We start from the raw sequence: 25,404 nt of genomic DNA, 5'->3' as shown, positions 1-25,404 counted from the left end.
TCTTGGTCCGATAGATGTGAAGCTTTGTATAATGATTTTGCTAAACGTTTGACTTTTTTTTTAATAATTATTTTCAGCCAGATTCTTAATGGAAAGAAAAGAGCCAGACTGTCAATTTTTATGGAGATGACTTACAGGCTATAAAAAACGTGACTATACATATACTACCTAGAAATCTCACGTCTGCTGAGGAAACGCTTTGCTAAATCTATTAATATGAAGAGATTAAGTGAAAGAAAAATACAATTAGGGCCTGGGATATTAATATTTTTTTGAGGCAGTTCTTTCGCTTGCAAATTTTAAACTTCGTCAGAATTTTAACATCTTCAAATTTTAAGCTTACTCAAGTGGAAATTTAAATTAAATTAATTTCTTATTTGAATGATAGAATCGTGATGGCTCAGGGGATAGAGCGTCCGCCTTCAAATATGGTGACCGGGTTCGAATCCCAGAGATGGCTGGTTCGATACTATTTCCGCACCCGGCTTTGCACCGACCACAGTGCTGACGTAAAACATCCTCAGTGGTAGACAGATCATGAGGTGGAGTCCCCTTGCTGTCAAGCTAACCTTGAGAGGTTTTCCACACCATGTAACGCAAATGCTGGTTAGTTCCTTCAGAAAGTCTTCCCCGAAGGCAATTTCTCCAAATAGTTGATACAGGAGTTCTCTTGTCTTCTGGATTGTGTTCAAAATTACGACGTCGAACATTAGTAGTCGTAAGCCTAAACATTGGGTATGCTGTTCAATCGTTCGGAATGATTAAAATATCGGAATGATAAAAATACCCTTCGGATTTTTTGGGGGTAATATTGCCTTATCTTCAGCCAAGAATAATATTTCCACTCAAGATTAATAATATTCATTGTGTTCTTGCAGTACAGGAAATGTCTTTTAGCTTTAACCTACGTTTGCGATGCTATTGATGATAGAGTAATCAATAACCTGGCAAATTTTATTCGTAAAGTGTGTAGTTTTTCTGTGAATAAAATATATATTTTCATAGATCAATTTTCCTTTTTGTTTTACTTTTAGACACATGCATTTCGTTTTTAAAGATTAAGTTAGATTCATTGATGAAGATCTTGAAATTCTTTTAACCACTTGCAACTTCAGATTCAAAACTATGCATCGAGGAATTGATGAAAATTAAAATAAGCCAGCAGTGTAAGATCTTACAACGTTATTATTTGTACACGCAAAATTATTGCAAAGATTTTTAAAAAAATCTGTTTTGAAAAGTAAAAATCTACCTATCACATTTTCTTGCTCATTAGAAATGATTTATACACTTATTTTATATTTTAATTTCCATCATAATTCAACTAGTAATTTAGTAACAAATTGAAATCTGAATTGCTTAAATATAAAAAATTAATTTTTAGTTTCCTGTTTCATATTGCTACTTTCTTTAATATTTGGCTATGACGCAGAATTTTTATTAAACACATTTTTCATAAAATTTTGTATTAATTTATATCAAAATAAGTAAAAATATCATATTCAGCTTTTTAACAATTTATGGTTATGAAATACAGCATGTAATGTCGGTTTTAATTTTTTTACTGCAAATTTTATTTTAGCTGATTTCAAAGATTAAATTGAAGGTCATTGAAGGAAAGATTAAATTGAAGATTAATTGCTGGAAAATAACGTTCGCTGTTTAGTAATTAGTATACGTTGTTCATTAATTTAATGAGGGCGTTTTTCACAATATTAATTATCTTTAGAAAATTTTTATAGGTTACTAGTGGGCTGCGCCTCCTGCTCGCTAACGCTAGCTAACCCCCGAAAATTGCTACGCAATCTTATATGGTTTGCTTCGCAAACCAAGCTCGCTTCGCTCTCTACTAACTTAGGTACATTGCAAGTACACAAAATTCTAAGAATTCAAAACAATCATTCAAATCCATATAAACACTTTTTTTAACAAAAAAATTACATCTTTTTAGTGAATACCAAGTCATTAAAATAAATTTGAATTCAAATAAATGACATGTAATTCGTTAAACCTATTGGAAATGTGCTTAAGGCGCAACAGCAAGACTGAGACTCATTTTTCAATGAATAACTAATAACAATTATAAAACAAATAAATTCGTGATATTAATCAAAAATTGTCAAATAAATTCGTAATATAAATTCGTGAAAAAAAGCGCTATCGACAAAATACTAAAATAGAGATCTATCGATAAAGGCTACTCACTTCTGCCTAGCTTAAGGTTATTTCAGTTTCCGTTTTCAAAAGCGCTATACGTTGAGCCAACTCAGCTAGATTTGGCATGTGACATTTTTAGCGGCAATCATTGGTCAATTTTCTGGCGTTGCCATTCGGGGAGTTGTAATGAGGCTTTTTTTGTCGCCGTGTAAGAGAAATATATATATATATAGATATCACTCCAGAAAAATGTGTTCAACAAAATTAAAGTTTATTGGAGCAGTTGTTGCAAAGAAAATGTTTGTGTGTTGCAATTTGCAGTTTTGAGAAGAAGAAAAAAAAGGCTAGCAAAAGAAACTTGTTGCAAAAGTTTACAAGTGGCATCAAAATGTTTTAAAAATATTAATTCTAATTAGCATTTCTACATCAGTATTGCTATGGCCATTTTTGTTCCATAAACGCGGACATCTTAATTTATGAAACAAGGGAACAAATTTCTTACCAGAACTATATTGCTCCTCATCATACCCCAATTTACACCCTAACTTCTCTGTCAAAAAACTAAGGGCCACAAATTGTCCTGCGAAATATGCAAAGAAAACAATAAGCATAAGAAAAGTTTTAATAAGCATTTCAAATCCCAAAATTAAAAAAAAAAAAAATTATATATTCACAACACTTTGAATTAAAATAACAAATATGTGCATGGTGCAAAAGACTATCGGAAGAAAGAGAAACATCTAAGTAACATAGAAGAGGTGTCATAAGTTTTAACTGAGTTTTTGTAAGACTTGCTTGATTATTTCATTAAAATATACACTGAACAATAAAAATGAATTAAAAATCATTAAACTTTAGCATTGCTTTTTCTTTCAAGAAATTTTACTTGAAGAGAAAAATTATAAGGTGGTTAATTTCAAACTTCTTTATTTCTCGGTTAAAACTTGTTTTAGACAGAACTTTTTGTCGTGAGGTCTAACGATTTCCTTCATTGCGCCTATGTTTGTGGTCTTGTGCTTTCTTGGTCAGCTAAAATGGGTTTTAAATCTAACCTTTTTTTTTTAACGGGGGTAAAATTTTTGTTGGATTTAAAATATTTTTGAGATATGACGAAATACGCAAAAAGTGAAATTAACATTAATGACCTCATAATTTTGAAAAAAACTTTCATGAAAAGTGTTTTTCTTAATTAATTTTTTTTTATAAAATTAAGTGTACATGGCATTTACAGTGCTCAAAATTAAAAAGACTCCACCCTTAGTAACTTTTGATCTAATCATCGATTTTCATGAACTAATAAAACCACAGTGAGAAGCCAAATTCAGCAAAAAATAAGCACCTTTTAAACACTCAAAAAATATTTGTAAGAACTTAAAAAAATATCATAATTGGGATATGCGTACTAATAAAAATTTTCCCTTCCTATTGATGAAAGTTCGTCATATACACATTAACAAAATGCAAAATAATTTTCAAGAACTTCATGTGATCATGATAAAATAGCTAGTTTCTAACAAAGAACTATTTTCTTGATTACATTTGCCCCCATAAAAACAATTTATATGCAATTTTAAATATATTTAATATTGAATGACTCATTATATTTTCTAAATTAATAATTAAATACTTTATTTAATTAATTATAATTTTGAATTAGTTTTTTTACTTAACTTATTATTTAAAAAGGTTCTCAAATGTATTTTTTAGATTTAAATAAAAGTCATTCATAATAGCATATTCTATAAAACATTAACTAGATTATGTTATTGCTTATATCGAATTTATAGAAATATGTAAAGAATTAAGCAAATTAAGAAAATTTTAATGAATTGGTGTTACAAATGTAAATTAGTAAATGACCCCTTATAAATTTTCATTAAAATTTGTTACGTGGTTTTAGCCTGTCTCTAATGAAATGATTAAAAGATTTTAAATAATTTTGATTTGTAAATACGAGTTTTGAGACAAAACATTTTTCTTAGAAGTAAATTATTATATGGCCCCTAAACTCATAATATTTAACAAATCTGAGATAATTGAATTTTTTATTTCAATTGTTTTATTTAAATCAAGTCATGAAGAAATGATTTTAAACTTTTTTGGAGTAACATGAGATTTTTTGTTGCATTTTCTTCAACTTTTAAAACTTGCATTGTTTGAAAATGACTCAATATCACACTAAACGCTTCGCGTTGAACTTGACCTTTTCAACTTTTTTTTACTATTATTACCTTCGACTCAATACCTCTTCCCTTGTCCATGGAAGGTGTTGATCTAACAAGCTTCATTCGCTTTCACTATCAAGCTTTAAGTTGATTCTTGTGGCAACGTAACTACTTCCGTGTAATACTAAACTAATTGCAAATAAGACAAAGTTTCAGGAGTGTCATTATATTGGTAAGAAATTATTATTGTTTTATTGTACATATTTATAAAATACTTTTATTAATTTTTCTTTCTTATGCTTGTGTTACAGTTCATTATTGTTTTTGTTTTTCGACCTTCTCATATTTGAGTAAACAAGGGTCTGTCTGGTTTTTTTTTTTTGAAAGGTACCTATTTTGTGAAAATTTAGACATGATTTTTTAATATAGCTTTTCATTAATTAACACAAAAATATTGTACGAAAATATTTTCAAAAGTTGTCACTTCAAATTAAAATCATTTATGACAAGTAAATTTCTGTATATTTTTTCCCATATAAAAGAGATAATTTTGCTATTGTAAAATCGTAAACTTAAAATTACATCCAATTTTAAAATTCCATAAAATTCATTGTTAAATTTCATCTTGAATTTAGTAAAAACCTGCATTTAACAGTACTAGCACTAAGAGTTGTTTTCAATATGAGATTATTTTCGACTAAGTCATATAGAAAAAAGTTTCATAAAAAATGAAGGTCTGTTAGAATAAATTTACAATAATGTTTAAGGTAATGTTCGAATGTTTAGAATAATGTTCGAATTTTGAATTTCTGTAAGGTTTACAAAGGGCGACACTCGTTGTTTCATTTTAAAAAACTCGGCTAAAAAAAAAAAAAAAAACTCACTTTAATATGGTGTGAGCGACCGGTTAGGTTTACCATATTGCAGTATCTGACCAAACATGTGCTACCTTTTCGTAAAAGACATCTGGCCAAAAAGCTCCTCTTTTATTGCAACGATAAAGGGGTTTTCGTAAGAACTTGCTTTATTACAAACATTTTGTGAAACTACAGTTTTTCCTAAAGTTGAACTTGTGAAGGTACCGCTAAACTGTTGTAAATATATTCTGGATAGACCCCTGGTGAATAATTAAGGGTATTTTTGTATCGGTACCTTTTTGCACTAGTTATGATTGAAAATTAATTTGTTAAAATCTGGGTAGAGGTTTGCTCAGACATGGTTAAAATAATGTGATATCAAATAATTAATGTTAGGAAACATCCTTTTTTTTAAGGAAAATTAATTTAAAATCTTAAAACACATTTATTCAAATCAAAACATTTGTTATTATGTAAATATCTCAAAATAACATTGCCTGTTGTGTTTTTAATTAGAAGTATCATTTGATTTAATAATTTTCTTAAATAAGACAGTTTATTAAAGAAAATTAGAATTGAAAATTATTTTATTAATCCTAAGATTAAGGAAACTACTTTTTTAGAAAGTATATGCATGTGTTTTTTAATATTATTTCAAGAAATCATTATCTTTAAAAACCATTCTTAAATAAAATTAATGCCTTATATTTTTAAATCTCAACTTATAATAACTAAGAAAAGTACGGGAAAATGTGCAATAAATGTAAAAATAAATGGCCTCATGCCAAATATTCAGTTAAATTATAGATCAATATTCATTTATAAGTTCTAATTTTAAACAAAATACTGACTCTTATTTTTTCTAAACCTGCTCATTGCTTCAGTTATAGAACTTACAAGTTTTAATTAGTTTTTAACATTTTATTAGAAACTAAACAAAATTATCCTGCTTTTAATTAGTGAATACATTTTATCACAAATCTACTGTTTATATACAAAATGTACTTTCAGCTGACATAGTTTTTACAACTTCATTACTTTATTTTTGTATTATAAAATTTTAGAAAATTGGCAAAAAATTATGAATTGAATTTTAAATGTAATATAGAAATTAATAGTATAAATGAAGCATTATATGTTTGGAAAATTATTTTTGGCCATTTACGTATTTCTTTCTGTATTCAAAGATTCTGAAGTTAACTTTTATTTCTATTTTTTGTTTGTTTCAAATATATTTACTTAAAAAATAGAATTCTATTTATAAAAATTTAATTATAGCACAATTATTTATTGTAAGATTATTTTTATCTATTGCAAATTAAATAAAATCAAATGATTATTAAATTAGTATTTGATATTTTTAAATTTAATATAATTTTATAATAAATTTAAAAAACATTTAAATTAAGGATGTATTTTGGTAACCTCTTATAATTTCAAAAGTAAATAAATAGAAAACATCTGCTTATTTCGTATGAAAAGATTCTTTTATTTATTATTCAGCAAATAAATAAGTGATATTCTTTTACAATGTTTTATTTATTTTTTCACATTTCATAAAGATAAATTAGTTTCTTTTTTGAGTTCATTTTTTTAAGATGATTTTCAAGAAGGCTTTGAAACTTCACTGGTGTTGTCAGGTATTTTATTTTTTCAGCTTTTAATATGTATGTACATGTCCTAATCTAAAACAATCAATTTTTAAGTGTTTGTGTATAGCCACAAAGTTCCCAATTTGTATTTTAATTAATAAAAAATATTTCACCTTTATTTCCTTAAGAAAAAATAAGCCTAATATGCAATTATAAAAAAAGGGTTTTAATCCGGTTTAGTCCCCATTAAAATGCTGTCATTATACGATCTAAGAATTTTTATGTTTTCTTTTGAATTTCACTTTAAATTTTGTGAGTGGTAAATTTATATCCAATTAAAGTTTTTTGTTTCCTGAAGTGATTATTATTCCTAATTTTACTAATTTACTATTTACCATTAAAATGCATTTCATAATTTTCTTGATGACTTAATATATAAGAAATGAATGCTAGTCGATTCAAGCCTGGACTCATGAAATGTGATTGCATGACAGTAAATAAAAATAAACTGCCATAGATATTTTCAGTTTTCCAATTACAATTTCAGATGATTTTATACTTTTTACAACATATTTTAATATTTAATTAGAAATTAAATTAAAAGAATTATAAATGAAAGCTTGAATTTAAAGTTGGAAAAACTTTTAAAAAAGATCTGCAACACAATATTCATGCAAATAAAGAAAGATTTTGTTTTCTAAGACAGTGATTAGAAATACTAGATGCAGTACTGCCTACATCCACAAAATCTTGTGATTTTGACTTCAGTTACACAAACATATTAAAAAATAATATATAATCACTTTTTTATAATAATTTATTTGAATTGCAATTCTCTCAAAAACTAATTTTGAAAAAGCCATAAGTAGATAGTACTTCGCACTAGAAAAAGCCGGACATACAATTACTATATTCTAAAATAAACAGTTTTTTATTTATTGAGCCCACATAATTTTAACATAAATGAGTGTGAGATATTCAAGGCAATATATTTTTTCAATTTAAAATAATTTATTTTAAATGGAAATTATTAAAATAATTAAAATATATTTTTAAATTTAATATTAAAACATCACAGAATGATAAAGACGAGAGAAGAAAAACAGACTCCATAAATATAAACTAAAATACTAAATGTATGTTTTAGTGCAAACAGCTTGAAGAATAAAGAATAAAATAACTTTTTTATTACTTAATTTAACATAATGGAGCTTTAAATTTAACAATATTCTTATTGACATATTGCAGCATAATATAAATAAGAAAAAAATATACTTCAGATTATATTAACAAATATTAAAATGTAATTTGTAATTTGAAAATTTCAATAATGAATATAAGTATACTGCATGAGTAAAATACCGATTTATTTACACTGGTGATGGAAAACACCTAAACCCATTGATACTTTCTACTGTAGCAAAAGTAGTGTGCTTAACAAATAAATAAAAATAAAATTTGGGAAGCTTAAACTCTTTCAATCATTACATTATTTAACTAATTTGAAAAACTACAAAAACATGGAATGTCCATTTTAATTTTAAAATTTTTCTTTAGAGACATTGACTTAATCTTAAATTTGTTCACTTTATTTTACATCAGGTATGGCAATAAATTTCTCTCAGTGATGAAAAAAACCACCCTCAAAGAAATAGATTTCTTCCATCCCAAGTGGAAGAAACTCTTTTCCAATCAGAAATATTGAATATTTAAAGAGTTATTTTTCTAAACAGTTTCTAACTCCAATCTAGTTTAAATAATAATATCAATTTTTGTGGTTTTAATAATCTAACATTTTATACATAGGTAAAAACGAAAGTTTTTATAAATTTCTAATGAAATTAAGGGTAGCTAGTTTATCATTAATATTTTATTTTAAAGAATATACTAAATTGTAATTTTATATTTGAAGAACTATCAAAATAACATAATTGAATTTTATTAATACTATTAATCACTAAATCACATACTGAACATAGATAAAATTAAAAGCCCATATTGAATTCTCAATTACAAATAGCTTATTCTTATAATTAAATAATGTTAATTATGAATACTCAAACCAACCAGAAAATAATTTAGAGAATGAGGTTGTTAATCTAACTCTAGGCCTCTTCTCAGCTACAACAACACAGGATTGAACGCAGCTCAAGTTTATCCCTCTCTGCAATGAAAAAGACTAACTATAATAATAATTACAATGAGTAGCATACAAAATGATACAAATTTTATTTGCCTTATAATGTATAAAATATATTAGAACTAAAATAAATATTAAAATTCCAGTGTTTCATTTGCAAACACAAAAAATAATAATATTATCCCATTCTATGAAAATTAATTAAATTATGTTAAAAAAATTTCTTTACTCCTACCAAAAGTAGACATAGACTCACAAATAGTTACTTATTACTAAAGCCCGGAATTTCAGGCAATAAAAAATGCAAAAATAGGCAGGCAAAAAAGCATTTAAAAAGCTTGAAATAGGCACTTAAAAAAGGCACTTAAAATTGGAGCAAAATGTTAGTTGGTAATGCCTAAAAGCCCATATAGGTATCCAAGGTATAAAAAAAGTTGCTGGAAGTATCCGGTGTACCTACATATTCATTTTACTCGACTGTCGTAGCAATAGTACAAAAGAAGTGGACATAATTGCACAAAAAAAACCTTCAACTGCGTGTGAAATAAAAATTGAAAACTCATACTTACAATAATATTGTATGCAAATTTATTCTGATGATTGGTTGTTGTTGCACATCACAAACAGATGCTTTTTCGAATTTTCAAAAGAGAAATTTTGTCTCCTGTCAGTCAATATAGTTTTAAGCAAAGAGAAGGATCTTTCTACTTCGACAGAGGTTATGGGCGCGTACCTAAAACAACTTGCCATGGCAGGAGATATGGTAAGTTCAACTGTAGTATCACCAGAAAGTACTTTTGCAATGTTCTTGCTGCATTCAAAGTCTGTATTTGCAGAGATGACGTTTTCACATTTCTTCCTTATTCTGTCACCAGCTGGTTCAGGCACAGACATTATTCTTCAGTAGTATTGTCGAAAATCTTTAGTGACTCGGACAAAGACATATTTCTTTTTTCCCTGTGTTCAATAGCTCCAGGGAGCTTCCCAAAATAAATTGAAATAAAAGTCGGTTCATTTTTTATTTCGAACTGCTATGCAGACTTTTACTTTTTCTTATGGATATTGCCTCTTCATCCGAAAAGCTGGTAAGGACTCGAGTAACTTCCTCAAAATTTGTGCAATAGTATGAGACTGCTGAAATCCATGTTCCCCATCTAGTAAGGATCAGTTTAGGAGGTAATTGAATGTCTGGTGCAATTTCTTCGAACACTTGAACTCTTGAAGGGGCTTTCACAAATACTTTTTTCACACTAGAAACAAGCGAGTCTACCTCAGGATAGAGACCTTTTACTTCCTCTGCTATCCTGTGCGATGCATAAACAAGGCACGTTAGATGGATCATATTAGGAAATAAAACTTTTATGGCATTTCCAGCTTTAAGTGTATTCTATTCTCTATTCAAACAACACTGTCAATCTCATGGACAGAAAAATGTCTTTCACCTGCCTTGCTCACTCAAGCACGAGTACACTATCAGCTCAGATGAATAGCCATCAGAGTCGGATTATACCTTTCGTAGGCCCTAGGCACAGAGCCGGATTATACCTTTCGTGGGCCCTAGGCATAGCCGTTTTTGGGCCCTCCCCTCCTTTCCCCACTCCTCCCCTCTTTTCAAAATAAATGCTAAAATTTTCTTGCATATTTTTTTTTGCATTTTTATTAATATGGATTTTAATTTACAAATTTGTTTATCGAACTTTATCTGCAATACCGACATTCTGCCGATATTGCAGTAGATATCGATAATACCATTATGATTAGTTCGATCGATAACAATGTTAAAGATAAACTTGTGAATACTTTTCCTAAAGTTCACATTGCATTAAGAATATATTTGTCGATTCTTGGTTCAAATGCAGAAGGAGAAAGATCCTTCTCCAGATTAAAATTGATAAAAAATTATTTGCGTTCAACAATGATCGTTTAGCATCGCTCGCACTTATGTCTATTGAATACGACATTTGGCGTAGTCTTGGAATTCGACAGCTAATACAAGATTTCGTTGAATCCAAAAATCGTGAAAAAGAAATATATTAGATCATAAGATTCTGCAAAATAATTTATTACCGAAAAATATTATATTTTTATATGTATCTTCATAATTTTGTGCAAAATACACTTGTTGTTTTTAAAGCTAAATTATTTTTGTCAACAAATTTTTTTTCTCCCAAGTTTTTCGTAGGCCCTAGGCACGTGCCTAGTGTGCCTATAGGTTAATCCGGCCCTGATAGCCATTGTACAGTGCGAGGGGTGACCACTGCCTCAGAGGGAGGGAGTTGTCCCAAAAGGAATAAAGTCCTAATCTCTATAAATGCATTACAATACGTCGGATGACAGTCAACCATTTCTGTACTTCAAAATTTATGCTCGGTCAAAAGTACAAAAAGCTTTGCAGAAAAATTTTAAATTAGACAGAAATAGGCATTTATGAATAAAAGGAAAGAAAAAGGCATTTTCAGAAGAAAACGTTTAAAAAAGGCAGAAAAGGGCATTTATGGCATTTTGCCTGAACTTCCGGGCTCTACTTATTACATATTTACAATAAAATTACTTAAATTGTTTTAGTTAAGTTTAGCTTTCCAGACTACTACACAATAAATAGGAATGCTAATCAGTAGAGACATTTCTCTATAACGTTCTATCTTCATAAATTTTTTTACAGGATAATAAATAGATGAAATAAAGCATTTAATTAAGATTTTTACAGTTTCTCAAATAGATAAGTTTTGAAATATAATTAAAACCAATTAAATTAATAAACGCAATAAAAAAACTCTTTTGGCAAGTAATTAAACTGACAAACAAACAGGCTTAACATTTTAAAGTTATAAAAAAATTTATTGCTGAGTTCAAAAGTCAACCCAAGTATGAGACAGTCAACAAAAAGTCACTGAAATATAAAAACACAGAAATTTATATCACTTTTTATCATATAATAAAATTTGTTAAATGTTTAGAAAACAAATATTTTTAAATTATTAAACATTATCAAAGGATAAAAAAAATGTGTGGAAAAGTTTTAATGAATGAAAAGAATCCAAAAGTGAATGAGAATGTCTGAAAAAGTTAAGAAATCATAGCATAATTTATAGGATTAAAAAAGTCTTGAACTAGTTTCCATTTCTCACTAGACTAATATGTTTTTGAATTGTAAAAACATATAAACTAAAAATATTCAAATTTGAAGAGGGTAATCAAGCAAAAGAAAGGACATAAGAAGCAGGTGTAGTAGTGGAACAGCCCTTGAAACATCAAAATGTAGAAATCAAAAGAAAATTGATTTTCGAATGTTTGGAAAGAATAGATTATAATAAAGAAAGTCATGAAATAAAAAATCAGAATTTATCAAAATTTTCTTTCAAGAATTCCCATCTTTCCAAATAATTTGGTATTGCACTTTTTAAAAAAATAATTTCTACATCTTGCAACACAGAGAGCTTTCACCCTACCAACAGCACACTTTTTATTATTTTTTTTATTTGATTAATCGGTTCAAGCTTGTACCCCAACTGCCTTTTTTTTTCTTCCTTTCTTGTAACTTGTTTATAATTTTCTCTTGCATCTCTGCGTTTCTCTTTCAGTTTGAGTGTACACGCAAAGGAAGTTTCATAATTATAAAACGAGAAATATGGTATATCTTTTTATGAAGCATTATTTGTGCTTTAGAGCACATTGTTTAGATAAGGATATATATATATAGTACAAAATTAAAAATTTTATCACCGAAACAAATTTTGTTTGGTCTTATTAAGTTGTGAAACATATTATACGAAAAAAAGTTTTGTTTAACAGAGCAAAATGTATTTAAATAGTTTTTAAAAAAATCATGTACTTTCAAAGAAAGAGAATAAAACAAATAATAACTGTGGAATTTTCAAATTCAGTTTTATCTGGATCAACCTGTAAGTACAGTTTGCCGAAAGGAGGTAATTAAGTTTCTAGTATAGAATCTCGCCAGAAACAGATCAAACATTGCTATAATATAAATTTTAAATCTAAAACATAAGCATTATGAACTACACCAGCCTGTAAAGAACAATAAATGTTTTAAAATATTCTTTAGTACAAGGCGATGGTTCTAAGTATAGGCAGGGTGCATGGAGTTAAAAATATTTCTATAAAGAAAACGAAAAAATGCACGAGGCAAAATGATACTAAATAAATTTTTTTCTTTTTTAAAGTTTAATTTCTATCCTAATGGTCATTGTAGCAAGAAAATTCCCTCAAAAATAGAATCAAAGTATAAAGAATACATTATGATCTGAAAGTATTTGAAAACCCTCTAAATGGGTAAGCACACACACAAATGGCCAAGAAATTTTGTAAGTGAAAATAGGCTATTACATTACCTTCAATTGGCTGATAGATGATTCTAAGTCTTTTGTGCAAAGTTCCATAATGCCATATGAACAGAATGTATCACGAACTTTAAAATAAAAAAACAAATTAGAAATTATTAAAAAAATAACTTAATTTTTCTTATTTTTATTATTATTCAGAATGAATTGCAACCTTTGTATTGACTAATTGTTGACAACTAAAGGGCGGGATTAATTTCAACTTCCCATGGTGGGATTAAAATGGTATGGTGACCTGAATAAACACTAAAATGGTTATGGGTTCTTACAATGAAAATATTTAAATTTTCATTGAATATTTTCATTTTATTTAAATATAAATATCAACAATTTCTAAAATGCATATGGAAATCAACTTTTAAATTTACATATATAAATATAGAAGAAATATAAAAGAAAGTTAAATTCATCAATAAATGATTCTTTTTTAATTCATGAGTAAAATTTTTTTTCTCTCATAACACACCAAAAATATTTTAGCATACTTTTTCTTAGAGTCCAGTCCTATCAATAAATACGCATCAATTCCATTTGTATTAAAAACATAATATCAGTACTTTGCTTATAAAAAGCTTACTTACAATTTCTGTAGAAGCACAAAACAGTCCCGTTGCAATTAATAAATTTGTTGTCATTTCTTTTAAGCATAAAAAACTTTGGTTGGGAAAACAAGCTCCAAAAGTCAAGTATCAAAACAAAAAGTGCCATTTTTGTTATAGTGTCGGCAAAAAAAAAGTGAATGAAAATCTTGGCACGGTCATGACAACTATGAATGTAAAGGTTTTTTACACCACTGTAGCAAGAATTGAATAATAAAGACAAAATCTCTTTAGTTTTGATATACGAAACCTAATTATTTTGAGTCAGCAATAAATAAGGAGGATACCTTATGCACAAAGCTTCATGAAAATGTATTGAAAGCTTCATGAAAATGTATTGAAAACTTCAAGATATTAATTAAAACTCTTTTCTTATAAGCATATTTAATTTGAAAAGTAAATCTGGCAAAAATTTTTAAAAATAATCTTAGTCACAAATTATAATAATTTTGATAAAATAATTTTAGTCAATTTGGAGGAAACATTGTATTGGTTTTTATAAAAAACATTTCCTTTATGTCAATGCATGTGTGAACATTTTATTTATTTAATTATTTTGCTATCACTGTTGATCTTTTAATTTTTGAGAGTAAACAGAAATATTAAAACCAAAAGGCTTTTGTGTATGTATATGAAGAAAAAAGAATGCAACCATCTCTAGGATAGTAAAGGAATTTCTTTAGTATTTATCAAGCCTTAAGGATGAAAAGTTACTAAAATGTTTGTGTCACAAGAATAAATAGTTAACAATTTCCCTCTAAATGAATTTTCCATCACTATGAAGATCACATCTATAGTGATTATATGCAATTCTCATGTTATGAAAATTTTAATTGCTAAGAATTGCAATAAATTTTTAGCAGAAAATACTAAAATAGATGATACTTTTAAAATGCTAATTATGAATTGCCTCCTTCCATATATTTAAGTGCATGACAATAACAGAATGTTGATCATCTGCATAATAACACAGTAGAAAAAAAAGCATTAAATATAAGAATAGTATTATAGTGATGGAAATAGACTTTCTAAAACATTATCAGTGTGACAGTCAGAGAAAATTATTTAACTTATGGAGAGGCTTTAAGCAAGCACACTTGTAAAAAAAACTCAAAAAAGATAATCAAAAGCATTACATTGAAAATATTAGATAACGATACATACTAACTAATATTAGATAACAATACATATAAACAACTTAAATTTAGGTAGTAATTATTCAGAAAATTAAGTAAGAGAATAAACTCTCAAAAATACTTTTTAATCTTTAACAGAAAAAAAATTTTTTTTTGCAAAAAGATAATATCAGGAGCTGGTTCTTAAAAATAATTGCTTTTGCAGATTTTGTTATTTAATTCTCAGAAAATTCAATAGAAATGTATAAGACTTCATGCTGTTATACGTTTCAAGTAGAAAACTTTATAAATAAAGTTAACAAGATAAGGATAAAATGAAAACCTCATTCATTCATTGACTAAATTAAAAACATAGTTTAAAATTTTATTTTATAATCTTATCTTAATTGAACGGATTTTATTCACTATTCTCATGTCAGATAAATTTTTTTAATTGTCTCTACTTAAAAAATTCAATATAAATCCTACTTTTGCTGATATAGCACATATAAGAAAATCACAAATGGTTTAAACTATTTAAGAGAAAAAAAAACGTCACTAATTTAATTGATGTGAGTAAAGTTAACAAGTTACCTATTCAAACACCATAAGGCAAAACCTAAACAACAGTAAGGATCAAGGCCAAAAGCTATATGTCTTGATGGATATAATTCACAAGCAAGTTTCATACTTGTACAGAAAGAGGTTGATACTGCATGGGACATCTGAAATATGTTATCTTTTTAAGTCAAAATACACAGACTGAATAAAGTTATAAATATTTAATTCCAATTAATTTAAAACAATATTTTAAGAACACAAATAAAACAGTAAAATATTTTTATACCTTAATACCAGCTAGCATTCCAGTTGCGCTAACACTTAAATCCGAATAAGTTATCATTTCAGGAGTTGGGGCTCTATATATGCTAGTTAATTTCTTTTTTGGAATGTCATCAGTATCTAAGAAGAGAGGCCATGACTTTATATCAACAACATTGCCAGCTTCCTATGGGCAAAAAAAAATTTAAAATCCAATTAATTTAAAATTAAAAATTCTCAATAATTCCAAAAAGTTGAAAAAAAGTACAATAAGCCATGTTAAATATATTGATAACACAGAGCATATAAATCGCAATTAATGGAGGGAAAAAAACTGAAAGAAAAGCACTCCTCCTTATCTATGGTAAATATTTGAATTTTCTAAGATTTTTAATAGACATTTTTCAAAAAGTGTTTTTTAGCCATAATCCTACATAACACAATACATCTTACAGATATTCCTGCAAGTTCAACCCTACGTTTATTTTTGAGATGAATTTTAAACAAATTAAGTATTGCTCAGCAGCATAAGTAAAAACATCTTGATGCTTTTTTAATGTTTGTTTGCCCTTAAACGAGTGTTTTTTCTTTCATTGTAAAAATATAACACTTCAAATTTATTCTTATCTCTTTCAGTTATTATTCATTTTTAAAAATCAGAAATTGGTAGTAAATGAAAAATAATTAAAGTACTACAACAATAGGTAGTGGCAGGTGGCACATCAAAGATTGTTCATGGTAAAAAAGTGGTATTTCAGGCACATAGATTTGGTCCCACCATGAGCAAATTCACATTTAAGGCAAAAGATTAAACTGAGTCTCAGTTCAATTGTGTTTTTATAACATAAAATGCGTGAGGGTAACATAAAAATATGCTACTCACATGCAGGATCTTGATGCTTACTTTAAAAAACCAAGAGTAGATGCACACTATAAACTAATACAGGATGCGTAGACAGATTTTTCAACAAAAAATAAGCACCTTTTGAGTATATTTTAAGCACTTTCTCTGAAAAATCATAATTAAGATCTGTACAGTAATAAAAATTTGTTTTTTTCTATCGTTAAAATTTATAAACATAAATTCAATAAATTCTAGTTTTCTGATTAATATTGCAGTGAAAATAATTCATCGCTTGTAAAAATAATTTTTTAAGAAGAAGAAATGCTATTAAACTTGACATAAATGTAATAATAAACTTATTATGCACTATGATAGACAGTGTAATATTTTTTTTCATTTTGTGATGTAAAAAAGTTAACTATTAACCAATCTTTTAGTCAAAAAAGGAATATTTGCCACTGCCTCGTTCAATATCAAAGATTTGGATTTCCAAACCTGTGAATAGAGAAGATTTTCTTTCTCACACATAGAAAACAAATCTCAATTACATAATGATGAAATATCATTTCTTGGTTACAAAAATTGAGGAAATATATAAAATTGAAAATTTAGATAAGAAGGTCAACCCGTAGCACATTGTATATTAACACAATATTTCTATTCTATTTCTATTTCTATTCTGATGTTTTCCATTGTCATCTAGACAAGTCCCATAATAATGTTGCAAATCAGAAGTAAAAAGTAATTTAGAAATTGAAAAAAAATGTACCAAAAAATACAAGGCCATTAGAAAATATCATTTTCCTTAATCTTAAGGTATTCGCATTTTCTTAGTCAGAACTGTATAGAAATTATAGAAAATCATTTCTATACATATAAAGATCTTCAGATGTTGCAGTTTTGAAGTAAGACCATCCAGTTTTTATTTGACTAGTAAACAAAAAATATGATATTGTGATAAATATGACAAAACAATCCTAATTGCAAGAAACAAAGCTACAAGAGTAAACGGGTTGCAAAATCTATTTTTCTATTGATATTTCTAGGATATTTTTACTTACTTTTGGCAAGCAATTGGACAAAACTAAAGCAAGACAGTAAATTCCAACTTGATGAATGCTATCAACAGCTTGCAGTACTCAACTCATCCATTGAAAACTCTGAAGAATATAATAGAAACAGTTCATTAGAATTATCATCACAAAGCAAATTACATAATTATAGTTTTTTTACAAAACAATTGAGTGAAAAAACATTAACAATACTGTTACAGGTAGCATAGACCACAGTGTTGGCGTAAAATATCCTCAGTGGCAGACGGATCATGGGTTAGAGTCCCCTTGCCATCAGGTTAACCGTGGGATGCTTTCGTGGTTTTCCTCTTCATGTAATGCAAAAGAGGGTTAGTTCCACTAAAAAAAGCCCTCCATGAAGGCAAATTTCTCGCAATACTTGATCATTTGTCTTCCGGTAGGGACACAAAATTACAAGGCTGCGTAGCTGAACATTGGTAGTTGTAAATCCAAAATTGGAAAAAAGAATTTCCTTTTCTGTGTTCGATGACTGGTCTATATGGGTTCGACTCCCAGCTTGAGTCAACCAAAAAGTTGAAATAAAAATCATCTCTGTAAATGGGTCATTGATTAAAATCCCTTTATCGTTGGGCTAATCATGTAAGGTTTTCGTGGTTTTTCTCTCTATGTAACACTTGCATTTTTTTTTGTGTGTGTGCATGTGAAAAGATATACTCGACATTTGTTGTCATTTAATGAAACTTCGTGTAACATGCTGAAAGAATTTTTCGAAACAATTAACAGGAATAGTTTGATGTAAAAATATCACATTTTGAGGAAATAAAGTGAAACTTATTACTACTATATCGTCCCAAATCTTTTCATTCTAATATGATGAACATATAAATACTGGTAACTCTTAATAGATTTATCAACCTTGTGGTTGAAAATATAATGACATTCTATTAACTGGTCTATAAATCTATCACTTTAATAAACAAATATTTAATATATGAAGTGTATTTTTCTCATTTGTTATGTATACCAGTATTATAGAGTTTAAACATATTTTTACTTCTAGATAAAATTCTCAATTTTTTGCATTTTTTACAGACAATTTCAATCTAACATTTCATATTTCAACATTTAAATAATGGAAATCATGCAATATAAAGAATCATAAATATATGTTTTTTTCTAAGGGGGGTAAAAAAATTGTTAGGGTAGTTTTCGGTATCCAAAGTGCAAATCGAATAATCGGTTAAGCCGTATAATATATAAAAGGGAACAGTACTTCAACTATTTTTTTTACTTTTAAAATTATATGAATTTATTTCAAATTTGTTAATAAATTATTGTATTATAAATTAAAAATGCTAATAAAATATTCAAGACGAACAAAAAAACAACAACATTTTATTTTATCGTCAAACGTTAGACCGCGATAAGTGCCAAAATGGTTCGTGTCAAAATAAGTATAAGATAACTTTTGACCAATAAATCACATGTTAATATTTCACATTTAAACATTAGCTCATTTTGTTTTATAGCTGGTGTAGAACATTGAATCAGTAGCCCATGTCAGCTTCAATTTACAGTCAAGCATTGGGGCAAACTAGCCTTTGTAAAGGAATTTTTGATGGAACTAACCCACATTTGCGTTACAAGAAGAAAACCCCGAAAACCTCAAACGGTCATCCCGATGGCAAGGGTATAACATTAGCTCATTGCAGTAAGTCCTTAGTCTATAAAAATTGAAAGAAATTTCGTATCTTTCGCATTGCTCATTACTTTTATTACATTATAAGCTTCTGAGCTTATTTAAACAAAATTATGGAAAACTTAAGCTATTTTATAGCACAGAAAGTAAAGTTTGAATTTTGCAAAATTATCAAATTAAAAAAGGTATGGTCAATACATGCTTTAGCTGATTCCTGATCCATAAATCGCAAGTTTAAAATTCAATTCCAAACATTTGATCCTTCAAGGAAATCTTAAGACAAACGAAGTTTTCTAAACCCATCCACAACATTAGTTTCGACCAGAGCAAATTTCAGCTAACTTATTACTTAAGAAATTCTATCACGAATTTCGCACTCAAATTTTTGCCCATTATGGCAAATTATAGGAGCCATCCAAAAACAAAGTAGGTAGGTAGGTATTTTATTTACGTCGCACTCGAGCTGTACAATGGGCTATTGTCGACGGTCTGGGAAACATCCCTGAGGATAATCTGAAGACATGCCATCGCAAATTTGATCCTCTGCAGAGAGGATGACTCCCCTGATTCGGTAGCCCGACGACCTGCACGCGAAGTCGTGCACTTTACGGTAGAACAGTTTAACTAGGACCGATATTGTGCACCCTCGGTCCCTACGCAGGCTAATCAAAATGATCACCCACCCGCTCACTGACCGCAGCCAGTAATGCTTGACTTCGGTGTTCTATTGGGAACCGTGTCTTTACGATGAGTCCACTGCGGGACTCCAAGAACAATCAAAGCAAAGTTTACCTTAATTTTTACTCAGAAACAGTAAGTTTCAATGTCACCTCCAGAAGTTACCCCATTAAACAAAATTGCCATCCCAACGAAAACTTTCATTATGCCATCAGCAAAAATTAGGTTGTAGAAAAACGATAACTTTTGCTTTAAAAGCTTGGAATACTGCTTAAAAATATTTATCAGTTGTATTAAATAGTTTTCCTAACAAGTTTTGTTAGAAAACCCATTAATAAAAAAAAAGTCTGGTACTAACTAAAACTAATATTTTGACAAAAATTACAAATAACTGTTGGTGCAACAAAGTTTTCATTATCATACCTATTAAAAAAAGTTTTTGCAAACTTTTAATCTAGAAAGAAATTTTTGCTCAAAACAAATGCTTACCGCACAAAATTGTTAGAGCATATGCTGCTTTAACAAAACCTATCGTTAGCTCGTCCTCCAGGAAAAGTTATGGCCAATACAAGTTTCTCACAAATGTACGACTTAATATGTACGAAACTACAGGTCTGAATTTTGCGACTTAACGCTTAGATAGATCATTTAAGGAAATCGTTGGCTGTCCTAAAAGAAAAATACTGCGCAAAACAAGTTTTAGATAACTTTCGGCCTAGAAACTACTAGGTTGCATTTTTAATTCAAGAATTGTAAGAAATATTTAGCATTAGCCATCCGCGCGACAAAAAGTTCCTTAATATTCCCACCAAAAAATTATGACAAAAAAGTTTTACATTAATTATGACCTAGAAACAACAAATTAGAAATTGACCTCTAAACCTAATTCCATTTTAGTAGCCCATAACCATAATTAAAAATAATGGGAATTCAGTGCCGCTTGTTAGCAGTGCTCATAACTAGAGACTGAATTAGAAATTTCGAGATTGTAGGAGCCAATTTATCGGAGGGCTTACTTGTCGTTACTTTAAGCCAAATTAAAACGTTATTTATATAAAAGATGAGTTTAAAATATTCATAATATAATTAAATTATGATATATCAGTAAATTTGAGCTTGAATTTATTTCAATTTCTGTTATCAGACATCGCTCATAACCTTTCTCCCACTTTGCCCGAAAAAGTAAGCAAATCCCATTTCTCTTTTTGACTTTAGGTGCTTTCGTTATACTATTTGAACTGGCTGAAAATGTATTGAAGCACTAGAGTATAATTCTTAGCAGAGCTATGACGAATTACAAAATGCAATTCTCCATCATAAAGACAACATCCTGTCCTATAAAATGCAAAGTAATCAATAAGATAGGAATAAAATATCAGCCTTTTAAAATAATAATAAATTTAAGACGCATATGAATATGTGGTCACTATATACTTATTTATTCGAAGAAATATTTTATTACAATACTGTTCGATGCGTCCAATTCTTCCCCATACCTCCGTCAACCAAAGTTAGCCCTCTAAACAAAGGGATGAGTTATCAGTCGCCACCGGCAACAAGGAGAATAAAATATATAAAAAATGGCGATTAAACAAATGCCTGCCATTCGCCACCTGACGCGACTCTATTCCTCCAAAATTGCCCCATGTGCTCCAAAATCAGTGATTTCGATTTTTCATATTACCCAAGAAAATATGAAAAAACCTCATTTATAAAAACTTCATTTTATAAAAAAACAAAACAAAATGAGAGATGAAAAAAAAATTAATGAAAAGAAAGGCAGTGGTGTCTGACGTAAAACTAATTAATTTTACAATAAAAATAACACTTTACTATAGAAAAATAAAACTTTAAACAGAAAAATAATTTAATTATGTTAAATTCTAGTGGCACAGAACAATTAATTATGTATTTTGGTGTCGCACATAAAATATCATAAGTGTATCTTGAGAATGATTTTTGTAAATAAATTTGAAACGTCTCTACACATTTGTGCAAGACAAACTGTCTTGTTACAGTTCGCTTTAATTATTTTTTTTAAATTTTCTATTATTAATGTGAATATTTTGCAAAAAAAAAAATCTGTACCTAGTTTGAGATTCACTTACCACGGTTAAAAATTTCAAATGATGTAGCCCTTCACTTAACAGCCTATAACTTATTGAAAACTCATATTTATAAGTCAAACGTCTTTATTTATAAAACTTAAATTTTTTACTTTGAAAATGATACCTTGTTTACTTTAATATTAAGCTTAAAATTTTGGCCATCTGGTCGCCCAACTTAAAACATGTACCTGAACAGAGCAGAACAAAAAAACAAAGCTTCGTTTTTCTTCTTTATAATAGACAAAAATAATTTTTTTTATATTCTAAGTTTATACATCATTTAACATTTTTCTATATATTCCTTATTTTTTTCCAGCTTTTTAAGGTAAAAGGAGAAACACTTTCGCAAATATCATCTCTGGAATGTGAGCAACATTTATGAACTTTCGACATTGTGATTAATAAATGAATTTTGAACTAAAAATCAAATATTTACAAACAAAACAGTAAAATTTAATGTTATATCTAGTTGGTTCGTAAAAAAAACTTCTTTTTTTTAAAAAAAATAAAATATGTTACAAAAAACTAAAATGAAATCCAGAAAATTAGCATCAATGCAACAATTGTAATGATTTTGCCATTAACGATTCAAGAAAATGAGTGATTGGTAGGCTTTGTTAATAAAAAATAATTCCTTGGATGGGAGAACAAAATCTTTTTGAAAAAGAGTGCAAGATAAAATCTATTATTAAAATTAAAACCAATTATTTTTTGACGAATTTTATAAAGTTAAAAAAACTAAAACATTTTGAATAATTTTGTTAACATAAAAAATACTCCCAAAGCATCGGAACAAACTTTAACATAAATGAATTCAGCCCACGGACTAGAAGATTAAAACCTACTTATATAAACAAAAGGCAATATCCTAAACCTTTCTTTCACCTCCACCACAATTTTTGCCTTTTTTAAACTGTGTTGTCCCATAATCTCTAACGAGGTCAAGGATTTCTCCATTCATTTAGCAAACATGGGAGTTTTATATGGTGTTCTACTGTTAAAAGAATTCTGCCAAAATAATTACTGTTTCTTTAAATGAATTTCCTTTCAAAGTATAGACTTCGGATTTTTTTTCCTCTAAATACATCAAAAATAAATTTGAAAGCTAATTTAGATCATAGTTTAAAAAGTCTTTATTAACAAATTTTCTAGCATAAATTTATTCTTCTTCAATTTTCTAAAGTTGCAACACCTGATATTTTCTTTATGTTTCTCATGGCCAATCATAAAAAATGAATCACATGACCAGAATAAAAATTGCAATTTAAATATTGTTTTAAAATCACTGAAGTTTAAAGTAAATATTTCCTTAATTAATCTTTAAAAATTATACTTACATTTAAATTATAATTATATTTTGTTAAAAAGTTCATCAACACAAAAATTGTAGTTGGGTATGAGATTAGACAGGTGAAAAACTGAAAACTTTAGCCAAAACACCATCTTCTTCAAGTATAAATAAACACCAAATTCACAAAATATAGAATATGAAACTTCTCATTGGAAAACAAATTATGAAAATAATTTTTGAAAATTAGCAAGTAGTAGGTAATAAAATTTTTTTAAAAAAACTAATTACAAAGCTTAAGAACACAGATTCTTTTCTTTTAAAAGAAATAAGTGATATAATTCAAAGATGATATGAAAAACTTGTGATACCTATGATATACTAACAAAACTCATGATATACTAAACATTTAGAAATGCAATAAATAATAAATTTTAATATTTATTTGTGTTTAGAAATAAAAACTTGTTATTAAATGAAATTTGAAAATATTTATAGCATTTAGATAAAGGACTTAGTCTAAAAGAAAGAATGTGTGTAAAATATTTAATTTACAAATTTTTTTACAACAATAAGCTCATAAGTAAATAATCAATTTACTTAAAAAAAATTGATATCAAAAATCTTTATTTAAATAATGATAGTAGAGAATAAAAATAGTAGAACTTATAAAATGTAAACTTTTTAAAAATGTTTGATATTTTAAGAATGTAACAAAAAATAATCAAAGTTTAATTAGGCTAAACTTAAAAGTTTAAAAATAATGTTAGCAAATAGAAAATTATTTTAACTTAGGTAAATATACTTTCAAAGAAATTCATTATACTACACTTAATTTTAAAATATTTAATTTTCACTTTTTTCTTAAGCAATCAATTTCATTTTTAAAAACAATATAATTTGCCATTTTTTTAAAGGTACCAAATATTAAAATAAAAAAATCAATTATGACTAAAGTAATAACAAATAAGCTTTCACTAAACAAAAAAGTTTTTTTTTAAATCTAATTCAATGAAATCTTAACAATTACAATTAATAACTAACAAATTTAAATTTTGATATTTCAATTTGATTTTAACAAAAACATTTAATTTATCAAATATGATAAAATTAAAATAAAAGCTAAAAATAAACATAAGATAATTGTTACTTTTTTATATAAATTGACATCTCATGAAGAATATATATTAAAAAATACTGAAACTGAATATAAACTGACTCATTGAATATTTTTGACTTTTAATTTAAAAGCCAATATAAAGAAATAAAGAGTTTATAACAAAAGAATATGGTTAAATGATATTTGAAAAAAAGAATTAAAAAAAACTATGTCAAATATTATATTATTTTATTTTCAAAAATTTGATATAAGAACTAAACTTTAACTTTTTTCTTTCAAAAAATGAAGTAGAAATAACAAGAGGAATAGTTCACACTACTTTTTGTATATACAATTAATTACTAGTAATTATTTATTTTTTATTAATTATTTTGATTTGTTATTAAATTATAAATACAAATATCATGCGTATCGGATATTAATATCATCATGTGTATCAGATATTGGTTTTGGATTTACCAATTAAAAAAATGTCTTAAGTCATTAAACTTACCAATGCTGGAACAATCAGACGACCTTTCTGGGACACAAACTTGACAGATTTTGATACTACATACTTTTCTGAAGGTATTGATTTACCAGCTAATCGTTGTTGTAAGCTTAGAACTTTCCTAAAACAGCACATAAAATAAACTGCTTGATATTTTTAAAATTCAAGAGTAATAATTTAAATGCTACGTTACAGAAAAAAGAGCTAAAGTTCCAAAATGAGATAAAATTATATTACTTTAAAAATTTATGATCATAAAAATTTTTCCGCTATGATATTTAAATATAGTCTTGCTTTATAAGCAATACCTTTAATGGAAATTAAGAATAACCTAACAT

The 25,404-nt window shown here is 27.5% G+C and overlaps 1 protein-coding gene across 1 annotated transcript; it reads right to left on the bottom strand.

The window, feature by feature from the left end:
* Positions 1-164: 164 nt before the first annotated feature.
* Positions 165-25,189, bottom strand: LOC147802075 (disco-interacting protein 2 homolog A-like). The gene is made up of 8 exons (XM_087153702.1): positions 25,070-25,189; positions 17,711-17,809; positions 15,831-15,992; positions 15,578-15,708; positions 13,261-13,337; positions 8,839-8,935; positions 2,660-2,737; positions 165-208 (listed from the first exon to the last, which is right to left on the bottom strand). Exons 5-8 carry the CDS (start codon positions 13,306-13,308, stop codon positions 165-167), a joined length of 267 nt encoding a protein of 88 aa, XP_087009828.1. The 5' UTR covers positions 13,309-13,337; positions 15,578-15,708; positions 15,831-15,992; positions 17,711-17,809; positions 25,070-25,189.
* Between the last annotated feature and the right edge of the window lie 215 nt (positions 25,190-25,404).

This window comes from Parasteatoda tepidariorum, chromosome 10 (assembly GCF_982258835.1).
Source record: "Parasteatoda tepidariorum strain Cologne lab strain chromosome 10, Ptep-v5.0, whole genome shotgun sequence".
In the NCBI taxonomy this organism is placed as follows: Eukaryota; Metazoa; Arthropoda; class Arachnida; order Araneae; family Theridiidae; genus Parasteatoda; species Parasteatoda tepidariorum.
Note: the sequence above shows the minus strand (reverse complement) of the source record. Positions and strands in the feature narration are given on the sequence as shown.